This window comes from Ziziphus jujuba, chromosome 5 (assembly GCF_031755915.1).
Source record: "Ziziphus jujuba cultivar Dongzao chromosome 5, ASM3175591v1".
Lineage (NCBI taxonomy): Eukaryota > Viridiplantae > Streptophyta > Magnoliopsida > Rosales > Rhamnaceae > Ziziphus > Ziziphus jujuba.
The window spans coordinates 23,685,193-23,700,791 of record NC_083383.1 but is presented as its reverse complement, the minus strand read 5'-3'; the positions used below and the strand labels follow the sequence as shown (position 1 = coordinate 23,700,791).

Sequence of the window (15,599 nt, the reverse complement as noted above, 5' to 3'; positions counted from 1 at the left end):
CTTTAATATGTTGTTTTATTTTTTAAAATTTGTCTCTGCCCCAATTCTTAGGCAGTGGAGCTCTGCAACACTCAAATGAGATTGGATTGCCTGAAGCTTGAAAACACAAAGCCATATCTAACATGGAAGCTCTACTTGTTGCTGATGTAGAGGAGAAGCGGACAAAAACATCAATTTAGAGATTGGCTTGAGAAGCTTCAGTTTGTATTATATGATGCTGATAACTTGGTGGAAGAGTTTCACATTGAAGCTCCCAGGCATGGAGTGATATCAGTTTGGGAATAAAATGGCAAAGCAGGTAAGCATTTTCTTCTCAAACTCAAATCAATTTGCTTTTAGGATTAAGATGGGTCATAACTCATAACATAAATGATGTCAGAGTGACACTATACGAGATTACATGCAATAGAGGCTTTCACTTGATTGAATAGACGACTATCACCATTTTCTCAGGCTATAAACCAAACTAAATGTTTCTATTTGTTCTGAGTAAACTTAATTAAAACTTGGTTTAGCTGTATTATGTATGCCTATCCTTAAGTATCTCCTTGTAGAAATTAGAAAGACCGCATTCTGGTTTACACATTGTTTGTGATAGTGCAGATTGTTGTCTAAGAAATGGAAGCTGTGGCAGTTCCATGTTGAAACAGAGAATAGTGTGGCATGACTGAGAAATAGGTTATAAAGTTTGGACTGAGCTGATGACAAAGTTAATGGAAATGATTAGCCATGGTGTGTAATTTTGAGTTCCAAGTTTTATTATCACTACAATCCTATTATAACACTTTACCTAGCTAGATCAGGCATTTACACAAAGTACGTAGTTAAACATGCTTTTCTTTATGGTTGCTTGCTGTTGAAACATCTCTAGACTGTTATGCAAGATGTTTTATTTCATGATGCAAATATGATTAACGATATGTATTATATATATTCAACTTATGACTAACCTCTGTTCTTGAATTATGTTACTGGATTGGATTAAACTTTGGAGGTGGACTGGCTGACTTGGAAGGGTTTACCTTTGGCTCGGTGAATATGGCAATTAGGCAAGCATTCTAACTACAACTGTCCGGTGGTACAAGGTGTTATGACTAACGCCTGTTTTTGAACTATGTAAATGGAGAAAAGATAGGAGGTGAAGTATTTGAAGTTTCAGCAGCTCATCAGGCACTTAAACCAGTATAATCTTACATGCTTGCAGAAGGATAGTGTTTAAACATTCACTAAGATGCATTGTTTCTTTATCTTTTTCCTGGTCTAGATAAATATATATCAAGCAGCAGGCATATCTTTCCTTGTGTTCTTTTCAAATCAAGTTAAGAAAATCATTTCCTTTTACTTATGAATATTCCAAAATTTATTGTTTTAAAAAGTACATATATAATTTTCACTTCTTCTTTTTTCCCTGTGGCATTTTAAAGTCTTTGAGCTTTTGTTGTTAGATTGACAACTTGGAGATGGAAATATAACTGATATCAAGAACATGTTCCCGGAATAATAATTATGTTTCTCTCTTTCACATAAAGATGTCTTGTTTTCACTGGTACTTTACATGCATAAATCTCTTTTGGAAACTAGATCAATTTCCATCCCTTATTCTTACTATGATCTCCATTGTTACAGGTTTTACTGATTTAATTGTCAACTCATTCTTGGATTCCAATATATCATCGTCAAGTTGCCAATATCCATTCCTGTGCTGGCTTTGAATTTTAAAGGTATTGCCTGCTCTCAATGTGATCATAAGTTTGTTAGTACTTTGCAGCATGTTGGCTTGATTGTTTCCATTAGTATATGTTCTCTGCGTGTGAATTTGTGCATTCCCTTATATTTCTCTGTTTATATGATTTTAAGTGTTGTAAATTCTCTATATGTACAGGCAGACTTGAACTTAACTTAATTGAGGGCTAGCTAGCTTGAGTGTTTTTTAGTTCAGTAAATTTTTAGTCAAATTACCAATCAATGCTGTAGCTTTGTTTGCTCCTTATTTGGTCTCACTAATGGCTTGAAATTACTTTTTTCAACATTTTTATTTCCATTCAACCTAAAATAGAATAACAGAACCTTAAGCAAAGCCATACATTTTGAAGCTGACTCAGCAATATTCTGTTGTAACAGTTAGAGGCTCATAAAAGAGGGCTCAACAGCAGAAACAGATACACTGCAATAGAAGCTTTCAGTTCTCGTTCAGTCCCCATTGTTCTTGTTTTTCCTTGTAACCTCTTGTTCTTAGTTTTCCTTTCTCTTGGTATTGTTAAAGAACATTCAGGGTGAGTTTTTTGTGAGAAAGAGAGAGGGTGTAGAAGGGATTTTGGGTTGGTTTAAGGGTTTAGAGAAATCTGTACCAAGAGAAAGAACATTGCATCAAGCTTAGTTCATAGTCAAAGAACTTCTTGGATTGTGTTCACCAAGGATGCAGGTCTATTCCGGACTGAACCTTGTAAATTTGTTTGCATTGATTATCTCTTTAGTATTGAATTTCCAATAGTTTTGTTGATAAGATACAAGCTTTAAAGCTCAATCCTGCTCATCATCAAGAAAGCACTACAGCTCAGCTCAGCTCACTCCGTCAGTTTCCACAACAGCAGCTTCCATCTAATCAACTTTAACTTCTTCGGTCTTCTATCATATTAGTTGCTGCCAATTGTCAGTTATTATAGTTAGTTAAAAAATGTTTTCTGTATACAGTTTAGTCAAGATAGAAAGTATTATGTCTCTATTAATACTCGATACTCAATAGATTGATCACTGAGTTTTCTTCTTGGCCAAATTTCTATGATTTTCTCTCTTTTTCTGTTTTATCAAACTATTAGTTGTGAATGTAACAGCATTGAAAAACAGGATACTTTTCTTACATACTCCATCTTAGATTTTTTTTTTTTTTTTTTTTTTTTTTGGTGCTTATTCTTCAAGTACAAGAATGGTAGATTTTTTCTTGTTTAATTCACTGTTAACCTATTTCTCTTGTAAGACATCTAATTTTACATTCATTAAAGACTCATATAGTTGTACATTTATAAAAGCTATATATTCTTTATTTCTTTTTTTTTCCTGTTCTTTTTTTCTTTTTTGTGGTAAATCCGAATTGATGTACCTTAACAGCCTCATGCAAATCACAATTGATGAACATGTCAGAGTTACTCAAGAAAACAACTTTGTATCTTCCAAGATGTATGTAAGTAAAACAAATATTCAAGAGATAAACAGAATTAAGAGCCAAAAAGAAAATTCATGTCTATGGACTTTAGTCTATTCAAATTCCCCATTAAACTATTCATAAAATTTAGGTGAACCAATATATACAATATAATATTACTAGCATCTCTTGAAACCTCAGTTTATCAATTCATAAATAAAGAATTTAAATTGTTATGCTAAGACAACCATTCAGAAATAAATTTGATGCTCGCTATAGTAGAGAAAAAGAAATGAGGAACAGAGAATTTTACATGGAAAATAAATGGTTTCATAAAAGAATCAAATCCCTTCAAACATTAGACTGTCCCATATGCTAACATAAGGTTTATGCAAAAAGTATACTTCTAGACGAAATTCTTTTTACAGCTTATGAAGTATCATTTCAACATACATGAATCATTACCCTGTCCTCTGCCCACCTTTCTTAGCTGAGCTACATATTCTCATATGGCTTCTACAAGTTTGTGAACAGAAAAAAAAGATATTACCTTCAATCATACATTAGGAACTAAAATTTATTAACATCCTATAGAAAGTTAATGGGGAGAAAACAGGGGATAAATGCATATATGGTCAGTCAAGAACTCTCTCACTCTCAGTAAACTCCGCTAGGTGCAAATCTTTGTTTTCATCACTTATCTGTAACAAAATAATATTTTAGTACTGAGTTCTTAAAATTAAAAAATAAAAAATAAAAATTTTTCGACCATATTTGGGATAATTTTTTAGAGTGATTTTTTCAAAACTTTTTAACTTTTGCAAAACAACTTCCTAAGAAGCTTTTTAGAAACTGCTTTTTAGCTTCAAAAGCCAAAAACTGTATTTGAGAAATCATAGCATCTTTATAGGGTGAAATATCCATGGAGGAAAGATGGCTAGACAAAAATAGAAGGCCCAAGTGGAAAGTGAACCAACTGGACCTCAAACCCCATTGGGAGTAAGCCCAAGAACAAAATACATTTAACCAGCGTTATCCATAGAATTTTCACATCAACGATCACCCAAAAAATAAAAAATAAATAAATAAATAAATAAAAACGCACTCTCCAAAAGATAACATACGTATATAATCCGCAAAAAAAAACGAGAGGTCCAGAAAAAGAAACCCATTTTTACAGTTTATCAATCAGTCAACCAAAAGCTCTTGGGAGAAACAGAGCCAAAAAAACAAAAGAAAGGAGGCAGAGGAACAAATGTTCGCGTCCGCCATGTTTGGTGCTCAAGCGTTATCACTGCGTAACCCACCGTCCACAGCATTGCTGGGACCCAGTGGCGGTGTGGTCCGGACAGAAGCGCCAAGGCACGTTGGTGGGTTGGTGATAGAATGCTCATCCAGGCCACAGAAGAAGGCCACGGCGCACCACAGGAAGACTCGGCCACGCAAGACTCAGCCATGGGACGTCAAGCGCAAGCCCACCGTTTACCCTCCCTTACCTCCCCTCCCTCCCGAGTGGACCTTGCTCTCCCATGATGATTCTTCTTCTGCTTCTGCCGCTGTTGAAGTCTCTGTTATTCCTCCTCCCGAAGCTCAGCCCCCCACACCAAGCGGATAAACATTTACGTTTTATGTTTTTTTGGATTTTGAATTGTCTCTGAATGGTTGATTATGTTGAATTCTGTATTATGTTATGTGTATTTTTTTGCTTGGTTTTGTGGGTAATGATGTGTTTGTTGGGACTTGGGAGATGTTATGGGTCGTCCACAACCTGTTTGATGATAGTACTGTGTGCAAATGAAGTGACCCAGATGAAACAATACACATTGCTTCTGTTTCTGAATGCATCCTTATCGTTATAGTATTTTCATTTTTAAGGAAAAGCCAAAAAAAAAAAAAAAAAAGAATAATGAACTTGAAAAGTGGAAATGAAAAAAAAAAAACGCATATAAAATGAAGTTATGGTTTCAGTCTTTGAAATCATAGATAACAGGCATTTTTGTATTTTTTATTTATTTTTATACAAATGTGTATTATGTGTAATTTTCAAGTAAAAATTTCAAAATAAATATGAAGGTGTATAAGGGTGTTGCTGTAACTTTTTGGCAACTTATTATATGATAGCGTCATTCTAAGTGTTTGCAAACATATTACTGCTACTTGCAAGATCATCTCTCAAAGTTAAGAAAGGATCATATCTCAGAAAAACCTAATGAGAAACCTTCCCTTCTTTGGTCCTCTTTTTTGTAAATAATGAGGAGGCAGTTTGGAAATGATTTTGAAGCAATCACTTCCTAGACCTGACTAATCATCTAAATGGTATTTTTCCAGAATTAATAAATTGGTTATTCATCTTAAATTAAAACCTTAAAATTACTAAAAGCACTTTTAGTTTTTTTTTTTTTCCCCCCAAATAATATAAGTATTTAATCCTTTTTGTATAGCCTTTAAGCTTTATTAATTCTGATGTCTCATCCACATTTTTTTATTTTTTTTCTTTTAACAATGTCTGTTAGAAGTCCAACTCCTTAATACACAAAAATACACATTGATTAAGCATATGAGCAAACCCCTAGCCATCAGAGACTAGTTAGAAATTGAGCTATAAAAGAAGCCACAGAATCTATTTTTTACTGTTTTTATTTGCATAATGCACTTTTTCCTTAAGAAAACAAAGGATTATGAAAAACAAATAAATTAAAAAAAAACACCCCTTTGGAGTTTTGAAATAAGTGCTTCGAAAGTTAAAACAAATAAATCCAATGCAACTTCATTGGACCATGCATTTTTTTAATTTTTATTTTATTTGACTTCACCCACCCTGCTTTTGCTTGGAATTGCAATATTTTGCTCTTTTTTTTATCGAACCCCAACAGTGTTTATTATTTTATTAAAATAAGATTTCCTTGTCAAATGTCATAACCAGCAATAACAGAACAATTAACAGCGATAATAATAACTGAACTAATGGCTGAAGAGCAAACTATGAGTTGTAATTACTAATTACTCCTTGCTATGACATTGTAGTTGTGGTGACGGATAAAGGCTAAGACTTATATAAAAGCCTTTGAAATTCCTATGTATATTGTAAGTCCATGATTATAATGGGAAAGAACCACCAATTCTATTATAAAATTTTTCAATTACCAGCAAAATGACAGACCCTAGAAACTAATGATTATAATGAGAAAGAACCACCAATTCTATTATAAAATTTTTCAATTACCAGCAAAATGACAGACCCTAGAAACTAACAACTCATTTTTTCTACTAATAGCGCAAATGAGATGACAACTACAACTGACCCCATTTACCCTTTTTCCCGCCAAAAAACCAAAAAAAAAAAAAAAAAAAAAGTTCAGAAAACTAAAAACCAAAAACGCAAGCAGGTTGGTAGAAAAAATGAATCAACTTAAGAACATAGCCAAAGTTAGACTTACAAGAACTCTGTACATTTTGTATTCTCCTTATAGGTGAATCGCCTATAAGCAAGTAATAACAGAAGAAGATGAAGAAATCAGCCATTTACACTTTTCCACGTGTCCAGCTGCCAGCAGGAATCATACATCTTGGCTATACACGGTCAAATACGCATGAAAATTGTCCTGCAAAAACTTATTATTGTGCTCCGGTATTTGTGTTAGTTGCCAATATTTGTTTTGGCAAAGCCTACCAAGAAGATTTACCCAGATCTTCTCTTATACTTGCCCTGCACCAGGCTTAAGAGGAAGTCTGTAAATATGTGCTCATATTCTGGCATTTTCCCATACCCTGCAACAAATTATGATCCAGTTCTTAGAACCATATAACATGATAACAATAGATGCAACAGAAAAAAATCCAACATTCATCAGAAAAGGGATGCAAAATTCAGTACATTGTCACCTGATAGAAATTTTCAAATAAAAATATTTTACACTAACCAGGGAAGTAGTTAATGTCAATGACATAAAAACGATCTCTGGTCCCATGCTCTCGGATAATATCCAGGTTGAACAGTCGGAGACCCTAGAAAGATGAAGGATATTAATTAACTGATGATTATATAATACATGCACTACAAAGAACCAAAGGCAGAAATTAAGTTGTTTACCAATCGACGGCGAAGCTCTTTTGCAAGTCTCTCGAGTAAAGGTCGTGAAGGAAGTTCTGCAAGAAAATCCATGATCACGCATTAATGGATACAGCCAAGATCTTCAAACCCATGGCTACCACAGTTGTAGAATTAAGTGAGATGCAACAGAAGAAGAATTCTTGGATAACAAAACTCACCAGCAACACCAGGGTCCAGATCAGCATCATCAGCAGAAGCTGCAGCACAAGAAACCCTTGGAAAACGATATACACCAGCATTTCTGGACAGCTCCCTTTTACTAACATCAGGTAAAGAGAAACGCCTGACCACCTTTATTGCTTCACCAACAATATAAACCTTGAAAAGAACACCACCTACAACAATGAAAGAAGTTTTAATTATAGAATTATATAGCATGCTAGGCGAAACACTACTTGAGAAACTAAATGGGTTGCATTTTCATACCATGATTAACAAACTCCTGAAGAACAAGTGGAGGTTCAAGCTTTTGGAGGGAGTATTGATCATAAGCAAGTGATAATTCATGTGACTTTGCGCTTCCATCAGCAACCAATGGCTTTGCAACTGAAATATAATCCATAAAGCAAATTCAACAGGAAAGAATACCCAGAATAATGCATTTACTGATATAATGCTAATCCAAACGACAGAACAAGTAGGGCCCAATTCAGAAGCCAAATAATAGGTTTTGACGCACAAAAATCTTGTTACATTGCCCAAGGCCCATACCCTGCTATTCAGACTGCCCAAAAAAAAAAAAAAAAAAAAACAATATTTTGTAATGCATATTATGCATACCAAGGGGTAGTGTCAAGCCAGATTTTGCAACTGCATCAGGAATAGACGATGCATCTCTCTTGATAACCAGTTGTCTTGGAACACCAACTTTGCCTGCATATCAGTTATAAACAGAATGGTCTTCAGTCAGCACTAAGAACAAAGCCGGATGTAATGCTTTTTATTTAACCATAGTATGTAGGCTTAAATCTGCTAGCCAAACTAAGGCTCAAGATAAATACTCTTCCCCAGGAAATAAAAAATAAAAGATAATAAATAAGCACCCAAATTACCATATGATTCAGACAAGTCCATATCAGCCACAGCCTGAAGCATGGACTGGCGATTATGCAAGTGTTGTATGGCATCAGGAGGATCAAGAACAGTGACTTCTGGGTGTGTTTGCCTATAATCCTAAGAATAAGAAAAGGAAGTAAGGCAAGAGTACCGGAAATGTGTAAAGAGTTGGAGTCAAACATTAAAAGTGGACATGTAGGAAAACAATCATTTAACTTAAATGGAGTAACAGCCACCTCAAAGACTAAAAATAAAATAAAAATTATAAAAAACATAACACACATATCAGGGAGTGAGAGCAAGTTGGCACTATAGCATCATATACAAATGAAAAATCATACTGACATCCCCTCTGTTTTGCCAGTTTTGCAGATCAATAGTGCCATAGGTTCCAAATTCCCCTCTGTTTTGCCAGTTTTGCAGATCATTGTTTGCCAAATGATATGGCCATACATTATTGGTTGAAAAATTAATATAAACTCAATATGGACAAGTAAACCTTTAAATGGATGAGTGAAAACAAATAGAAGCCAATTAAATATTTCCACATCTTTTGTTAAAAAAATTTCATAAAAATTTAGTGCCTCTAGCATTATTGTTTGCGGTTAGGCCTTCGTGTTTCCATAAATTGCATAAACACCATCCCCCCCCAACAAAAAACACCCCAAAAAAAAAAAAAAAAAAAAATCAATCCATTTGTATTGAAATGCATCCCTTCTTATATACTTATATAAGTGTAAGAAAAAATGTAGATGTCAATTACATTTTATGTAATTACATTTACATTATGTAAAAGTTTAGGGGCAATACGTAACAAACTGAAACTTGAGGACTGTTTATGTAATTGCTGAAAGTAAAAAGGTATGCAAAAGTAAAAAAAATAGAGAGGGTGTTATCATAATTTTCCCTGTACAAAATAAATTGATATGATAGAGCTAATTCAAGTTTCAGAACATTTTAGCTACAATTGAAAGTAGGCCTAACCTAATTAAACCAACATTAGTATAAAAGAAGACTTTACAAAATAATTTGGTCATGACAAGCATTTTAATCAACATTTTACTTGGTTCAAATTCTCAAACTCGTACACAAGACAAGGACTCTGATTATTTGTAAACAATAATTGCAGAGCCTATAGTACCCATTTTCAGGATCAAATCACAACTTCTAAAAGAAAGACAAATAAGACTACTACTGCCACACTTACTTATAGCTACCTATCAATATCATCAGATTTCAGCAAGACACTCAAGCAGGTATAATTCTTACTCTTCAACATACTGACACATGCACAAGAAGATATACATTGTCACAAATAAAACAGTAATTGGAAAGGTACTGTCCAGCAATACACAGCAAGCAAGAGATAAATATAACTGATTCATGTGACAAGTAGACCTACCAAATATTACAACATGCATACTCGTCTAATAAGCGAACTCAAGTCTCACTGCTCAGGGGCTGGTAAATCTTACATACCCAGCAGTGTCATAATATAAAGATCTTTCCTAGAGTGTCCCCATGCTAATTGTGGAAACTGAAAGAAACTGGCCCCACGCCCTTATTAAAAGAACAATTGAAACTCCCTGGTCTACATGTACTCAACACATTATACATTTTATAGAAGTTTTTAATAATCATAGCATACATATGAAACTAAAACACATTAAACCATGTACAAATATAATGTCAAACTACAAACATCGCAATAAAACTATGAAATCAGAAAAATAAAAAAGAACAAAATAATTAAAATGTAGAAAGAACTGAAATGACTCCCACCTTAAAGAACCAACTTTAGAGAGGAAAAAGAAACAGTAATCTTAACAATGTCGCACATCAATGTCGCACATCAGAGAAAAAGTGTAAACAAACAGGAAAAATTAGCTGAAAAGATTGACCTTATTCAACAAGTCATTAAAACATGAAACAAAACCCGTAACTGGCCAAGGATGGCGCTTTTACAACGTTAAACTTACCACATTACAAAAGGAAAACCACAGATAAAGGAACAGCCATATCAATTATCCAGTAGCATGTTCACATGTTCTCCACACAGTTATTGCTTCTAATTTATTCCCCAAGATTATAAATATTGAATGCAGATGACAAAGTATGGGGGAGTTGTTAGTGGGTGTCCACTGATTTGACAAATTTTGTTAACCCACTTCCTAGTAGCTTAAACTTTTAGCATACATGATTTTCAGAAGCCTAATATCGAAATGATTTTAACAACTTGTTAATAGTCTCTCTGTCTCTCGCAAATACTCAACCAAATCCACAGAACTCTTATCAATTTGCAGTTTTACAACATTGTCACCATCATCATCAAAATGAAACAACTCTCTGACGGGTTCTTGGAGCATCTAAATAGCACAAAAAGAAAGGTTTGATAAGACACAATATTGCCATACCAATAGATATATTAAATAAGTGGTGGAGAGTGCACAACTTCAGATAGGAATATGTGGTGGAAAAGACTTCATGTTAAGGACCACTAGAATTTGGAAAAGGACACATCTAGCGAACCTCAGATTTCTTTTAAGCCAAAAGATCAGTTTACTTGAGAATGAATGGTACTAATGCTTTGCTAATAACAATTTGCAAAAAAGACAAGAAACTAATGCAGCCATACGTAAAACAATTACAGGGGATATAACTTATAAGAAAAACCAAGATTCACTTCATTTAATCATAGTTCAGGTCCATCATCATCATCATCATCATTACAGCACCACATAATATCCTCCTGGACTCATACTATCGCTTCAAGCATTAAAAAATAAAATAAAAAATAAAAAATAAAAAATAAAATAAAATAAAAAATAAAAAAAGAATGAAAGCAGTGATACATTGATTGTAGACCTGGCAATTTGGGTCATGACACGGCGATACGACTCGAAAACGACACGGAATAAACAGGTTTAGGATTATTATAAATGGGTTCGGGTCATAATCGGGTCAACCCGTTTAACACGAATATTAATCGTGTCATTTTCGGGTTGACCTGTTTAACTCGAAATTGACCCGTTACAATCCATTTATTAAACGTGTCAGTTTCAACCCGACACGATTATACACCTATTACAATCCATTTAAATTTAATTTTAAATTAATATTTTATCACTAATATAATATTTAATAACTAAAAAATTTTATAAATTAAAAATTTTATAAAAATAATTTTCTATTATTAATTTTTTAAAAACAAAAAATACATCTTTAATAAAACAAAAACATAAACATAAAAAAATAAAAAAATAAAATTCGGGTTAATAGGTTAATTTTCGGATTAACGGGTTAATAGGTTAGTTTTCGGATTAATAGGTCAATTTCAGGTTAACGGGTTAATAGGTCAACACGACCCGTTAAAATAATCGTGTTAAACGGATCGTATCGTGTTGACCTGTTTATAAACAGATCGGGTTAGTGTTTTAGGTATCTGACACGATTAATAAATGGGTCATGTTCGGATTAGGTATTTTTGACACGATTATTAAACAGGTTACCACGAACACGACCCACGAACACGAATTGCCAGGTATAATTGATTGTATATGGACTTAGGATTTTCAATTGAAAGAACCATCCCAATCTTTTAATGTTGTAATATACACACAAAAACTCCGTTAAAATTTTAGAATCATAACAAATAATAGAGAGGGAAAAAAAAAAAAAAAAAAAAAAAGAAGAAAGAGAGAACAGCCCAAACGGTTTGCCCTGATCATCCACTCAAAGAAACTTTCCCAGTAATAAAACAAAAACTTTGAGAATGTTATCTGAAGCATGAGGAAGAAATACTGTTCAACATGCATAGTTTTAATATCAAAATCAAGACAGTTCAACATACTTGCAGAAAACCAAACCTTTCTCAACAAAAGAGTGCGCAAGAAGTTGCAATGCAAATAAGTATTCCATCGTAAAGTGTAAAATAAATTTTCCATCCAGGCTAAGTCTGACACAGGATTCCAAAAGTATGTTATTTGTTGAAAAAACAGATCATTTCATTAAGTAATATTGGTTTAAAAAAAACCTCATTAAAAATAGAAAATCCAAAAAAAATAGAGGGAAAACAAAAAGCAAAAAGAAAGGTCTACCTACTACCTATGACATTTCTCCATAACAATCTATTAGACAGAGAAGACAAGTGACTCACACTGCTTAGATTATTCGGCACAAAAGAAGTGCATGTGGAAGGGTATTTCTCAAATTCTAATCCTGGGATCTAGTGTGACAGACACATAAAAGCAAGTAGCTCCTATATTCAATGGGATCAGGTTAACCATCTCGCATTCACTTGACAAAGTGGGGTACCATAATACCCGACAAAGTTGGGAACTACAATACCCTGGAAAAACGAACCCATTCACAAGAATCAAGAATCTTTTTACTAGAAAAAGCTAAGAAAACCTGAAAAAATCAGCTAGATGGCCACGGAAGTAGAAACATCCTCACTTGCCGGAGCCTTGAGGCCTCGACCTCAACTATTGAGTCATGATTCATGTGAATGAAAAGGAAGCACTCTGCAAATTATGTCAGACAGGAATAAGTTTTAAGCATTAAAATCTGCTTTACCATCAGTGTCAGTGACTACTTGATCCCCACCATGTACAATTCATATTGCAGGAAAATTCATTAAAACAAAGTAAAACATCAATTAAGCATAGTTGCAAAGCAATCAATCCAGATCCAGAATACTAACTAATAAGTTCTCTAGAGAGTAAATATTTTAAAGACAGCACAAATAGACTAACCTCAAGAATCTGGCGCCACTCCTTACTTGATAACTGCATCAAAAAGAGGAAAAGGAAAGTTCAGAAACAGAGCAATTGTTCAAAATTCATTTGATGTTAATAAGAATCCACAATTTTTATTTCTCAGAATTTGTATACAAAAGGGGCAAGAGTGTTAACATTAAAGAACTTCAATAAATTAAGCGCGGTGGAGTAGGTACAGAAAATATACATTCTAGAACAGGTCCCGAATAGAGAAAGCATCCTCTAACCTTATGCAAAACGACATCGAAAGGACCTTGCTCCGCAAGAGGTCTATTGTGATCAATAGCAACAAATAATATCCCCTTATTTCTGCATCATAACAACATTCATACAATCAGAAACTGAACACATAACAACAAGAGTAATGATCTAGCTCTACATGGTAATTCTGAACAGTGAGCAGTGCATTAATAAATTTAGATTTTATCATTCACACAGTTTAAGTCACCTGCCTTCTAACAAAAGGACAATGATAGAGGCTCCCTACAACTTAGATTTTGTCAATTGGAAATAATTCCATTTCCAATACAAAAAGTTCAATTAAAACGTCATGGATACACTTTTCCAAAATAAAACTCCGAACAACAGAAGCAACTGAATCACTTTTCAACCCAGTTAAAGAAAACGACTTCAGAAAGCATGACGCTTAAGCGGGTAAGCGACATAAACGACAGTTTTCACTCAAAAGACTTTGCGTTCACGTTTTAGAAAAAGAAGATGAAGGAGAAGAATAAAATGATAAAAATTATTTTTTAAGGAAAAAATAGATTGAATCTGGGATTGAAATGATTAATTAGTTAAAATATTCCATGGCCTTTCTTTCACTTTCTCGCCAACCAAACGAAAACGACAGACAGACTAGCTCTGGAATATTCGAATAAAGAGACCGTAGCAAAGAAACCCAGATTCTCAAACAACACAAAGCCCCGCTCGGAATCAATCCTCTCCACACAAAGAGGAAAAATGAAAACCCCAACACCTTTTATACAAGCAAAATTACAACCTTTTCATTCGAACATATTTATTTATTAAAAAAAAAAAAAAGAAACAGTGTCGGTAAGCGGATTAAGGTGTAGAAACTATAAACTGGTCCCATATTACCTAGCTAATCCTTCAAGCTTAGGCTGCAAGAAGCTCTTCGTCTTCTTCAACGTAAGAGCATAACCCACCACAACCAGCCTGTTGTTGTGGTGCGGAAAACCACCCAACCCAATACGACATCGTTTTTCTGGTTCCGATATCAAATCCACCTCTCCTCCTTCTTCCTTCTCTTTCTCTTCCTTACCATACAGCATTTCCTCCCTCATCTTCTTCTTCTTCTTCCCCCACTAAAATAAGAAACCCTAACCACAAAATTAAATCCCACTTTTCCTCTCCGCAAAAACCAAATTCTGGGGACTTCCCAAAAACAAAAAAATAATTATATATTTATATATTTATATTTATTATAGGAATCAAAATCAAAATCGAAGACGCAATGAGGAAAAAAAAAAAAAAAGAGAGAGAGAGAGAGAAAGAATGCGAATTAGGATTTTGAGAGAGAGTCGATGTGATTTGGATTGGAAAGATTGAGATGGAGCTGACGAAGCTTTCGCTTTGCTTCGGAGATACGGCGAAAAATGGTGAGAGACACAGAGAGAAAGAGAGCCTGCCAGATAGAGAGACAGAGAGATGGCGATAAACTCAAATAAATATCACACGCTTCAGCTTCAACCCCATCGAATTTTTATTCTTTTTATTTTTTATTTTATTTTTTAAAATAAAAAAATAAAATTTAATTTAATTTACATATGGATGGCATGTGTCATGGACTTGTTTGTTTACCCTTCAAGCCGTGCGGCCTTAGTTGCTATTCCGACCCTTTGTTGCAACTAAGTAAGCCTTTTGCCCACTAAAAGAGAAAGCTAAGCAAAGAAAGCTAGAGCACAAAGAGAGCTTGGGAGAATGAAAGTATATTACTTGAAAGAGAGCTTTACAAGTATAGATGAGATTTCTTGGATTATTGGATGGTTTGGCCAAATGAGGCCTCCACCTATTTATAGGCATACAAAGCTTAATCCTACGGCTATAATTGCTTTAATCCTACGGTGGAGAATGGGTGTCTAGATCCTTCCCACCTACTTTCCCACCTACTTTACATAAAATATCAAAAGAAGCATCTAGAATGGATATGTACATGGCTTAGGTGCTTGGCCCATTGTAAGGCCCAAAATAGGCCCAAAGTGGATTATAAGGCCCAAAATGGATTGTAAGGCCCAAAATGGAGAGAACGCTCACCAAGTGTTTGATGAAATGCCCCAACCGTGACATTCTCCCCCACCTATGCCGTCGACGTCCTCGTCGAGTTTGTTTCATGGAACCTCTTGATATGATCTTCAAATTGCCAAAGCGCGATAGCAGGTTCCCAACTTGCTTCGCTATCGGGAAGTCCCTTCCATTTCACCAAGTACTCATGACTCGGATGGTTGTCCCTTCCACGAACTACTCGATCAGCTAAGATGCTCTCCACATCCTT

At 34.4% G+C, this 15,599-nt stretch overlaps 3 protein-coding genes across 35 annotated transcripts in view; 2 read left to right on the top strand and 1 right to left on the bottom strand.

The window, feature by feature from the left end:
• The window catches only part of LOC107435958 (putative disease resistance protein RGA3), a 55,945-nt gene extending 53,172 nt beyond the window's left edge, over positions 1 to 2,773 (top strand). For 14 of the 31 annotated variants that reach the window (XR_009639077.1, XR_009639076.1, XR_009639078.1 and 11 more), the window contains 3 exons: positions 52 to 816; positions 995 to 1,721; positions 2,122 to 2,773. The gene's annotated coding sequence lies outside the window, so the exon portion shown is untranslated. The remainder of the gene's footprint in view (positions 1 to 51; positions 817 to 994; positions 1,722 to 2,121) is intronic. The other 17 variants (XM_060817547.1, XM_060817545.1, XM_060817537.1 and 14 more) reach the window with 17 other exon arrangements.
• A 1,501-nt stretch (positions 2,774 to 4,274) lies between these two features.
• LOC125422993 (large ribosomal subunit protein cL38) lies at positions 4,275 to 4,958 on the top strand. The gene has a single exon (XM_048475837.2). It carries the CDS (start codon positions 4,395 to 4,397, stop codon positions 4,752 to 4,754), a length of 360 nt encoding a protein of 119 aa, XP_048331794.1. The 5' UTR covers positions 4,275 to 4,394; the 3' UTR covers positions 4,755 to 4,958.
• Positions 4,959 to 6,526: 1,568 nt separating this feature from the next.
• Positions 6,527 to 14,773, bottom strand: LOC107408660 (inositol-tetrakisphosphate 1-kinase 3). 3 transcript variants are annotated; one of them, XM_048475832.2, is made up of 10 exons: positions 14,186 to 14,773; positions 13,312 to 13,393; positions 13,061 to 13,093; positions 8,303 to 8,423; positions 8,031 to 8,123; positions 7,677 to 7,796; positions 7,409 to 7,585; positions 7,230 to 7,285; positions 7,060 to 7,144; positions 6,527 to 6,907 (listed from the first exon to the last, which is right to left on the bottom strand). In XM_048475832.2, the coding sequence occupies exons 1-10, from the start codon at positions 14,389 to 14,391 to the stop codon at positions 6,819 to 6,821; spliced, it is 1,062 nt and encodes a 353-aa protein (XP_048331789.2). In that variant the 5' UTR covers positions 14,392 to 14,773; the 3' UTR covers positions 6,527 to 6,818. The 3 variants fall into 3 exon arrangements, with proteins under 3 accessions (XP_048331789.2, XP_048331793.2, XP_048331792.2); XM_048475836.2 differs by lacking the exon at positions 14,186 to 14,773 and adding an exon at positions 12,717 to 12,829 and having other exon boundaries at positions 13,272 to 13,393; XM_048475835.2 differs by lacking the exon at positions 14,186 to 14,773 and having other exon boundaries at positions 13,272 to 13,393.
• Positions 14,774 to 15,599: the final 826 nt, after the last annotated feature.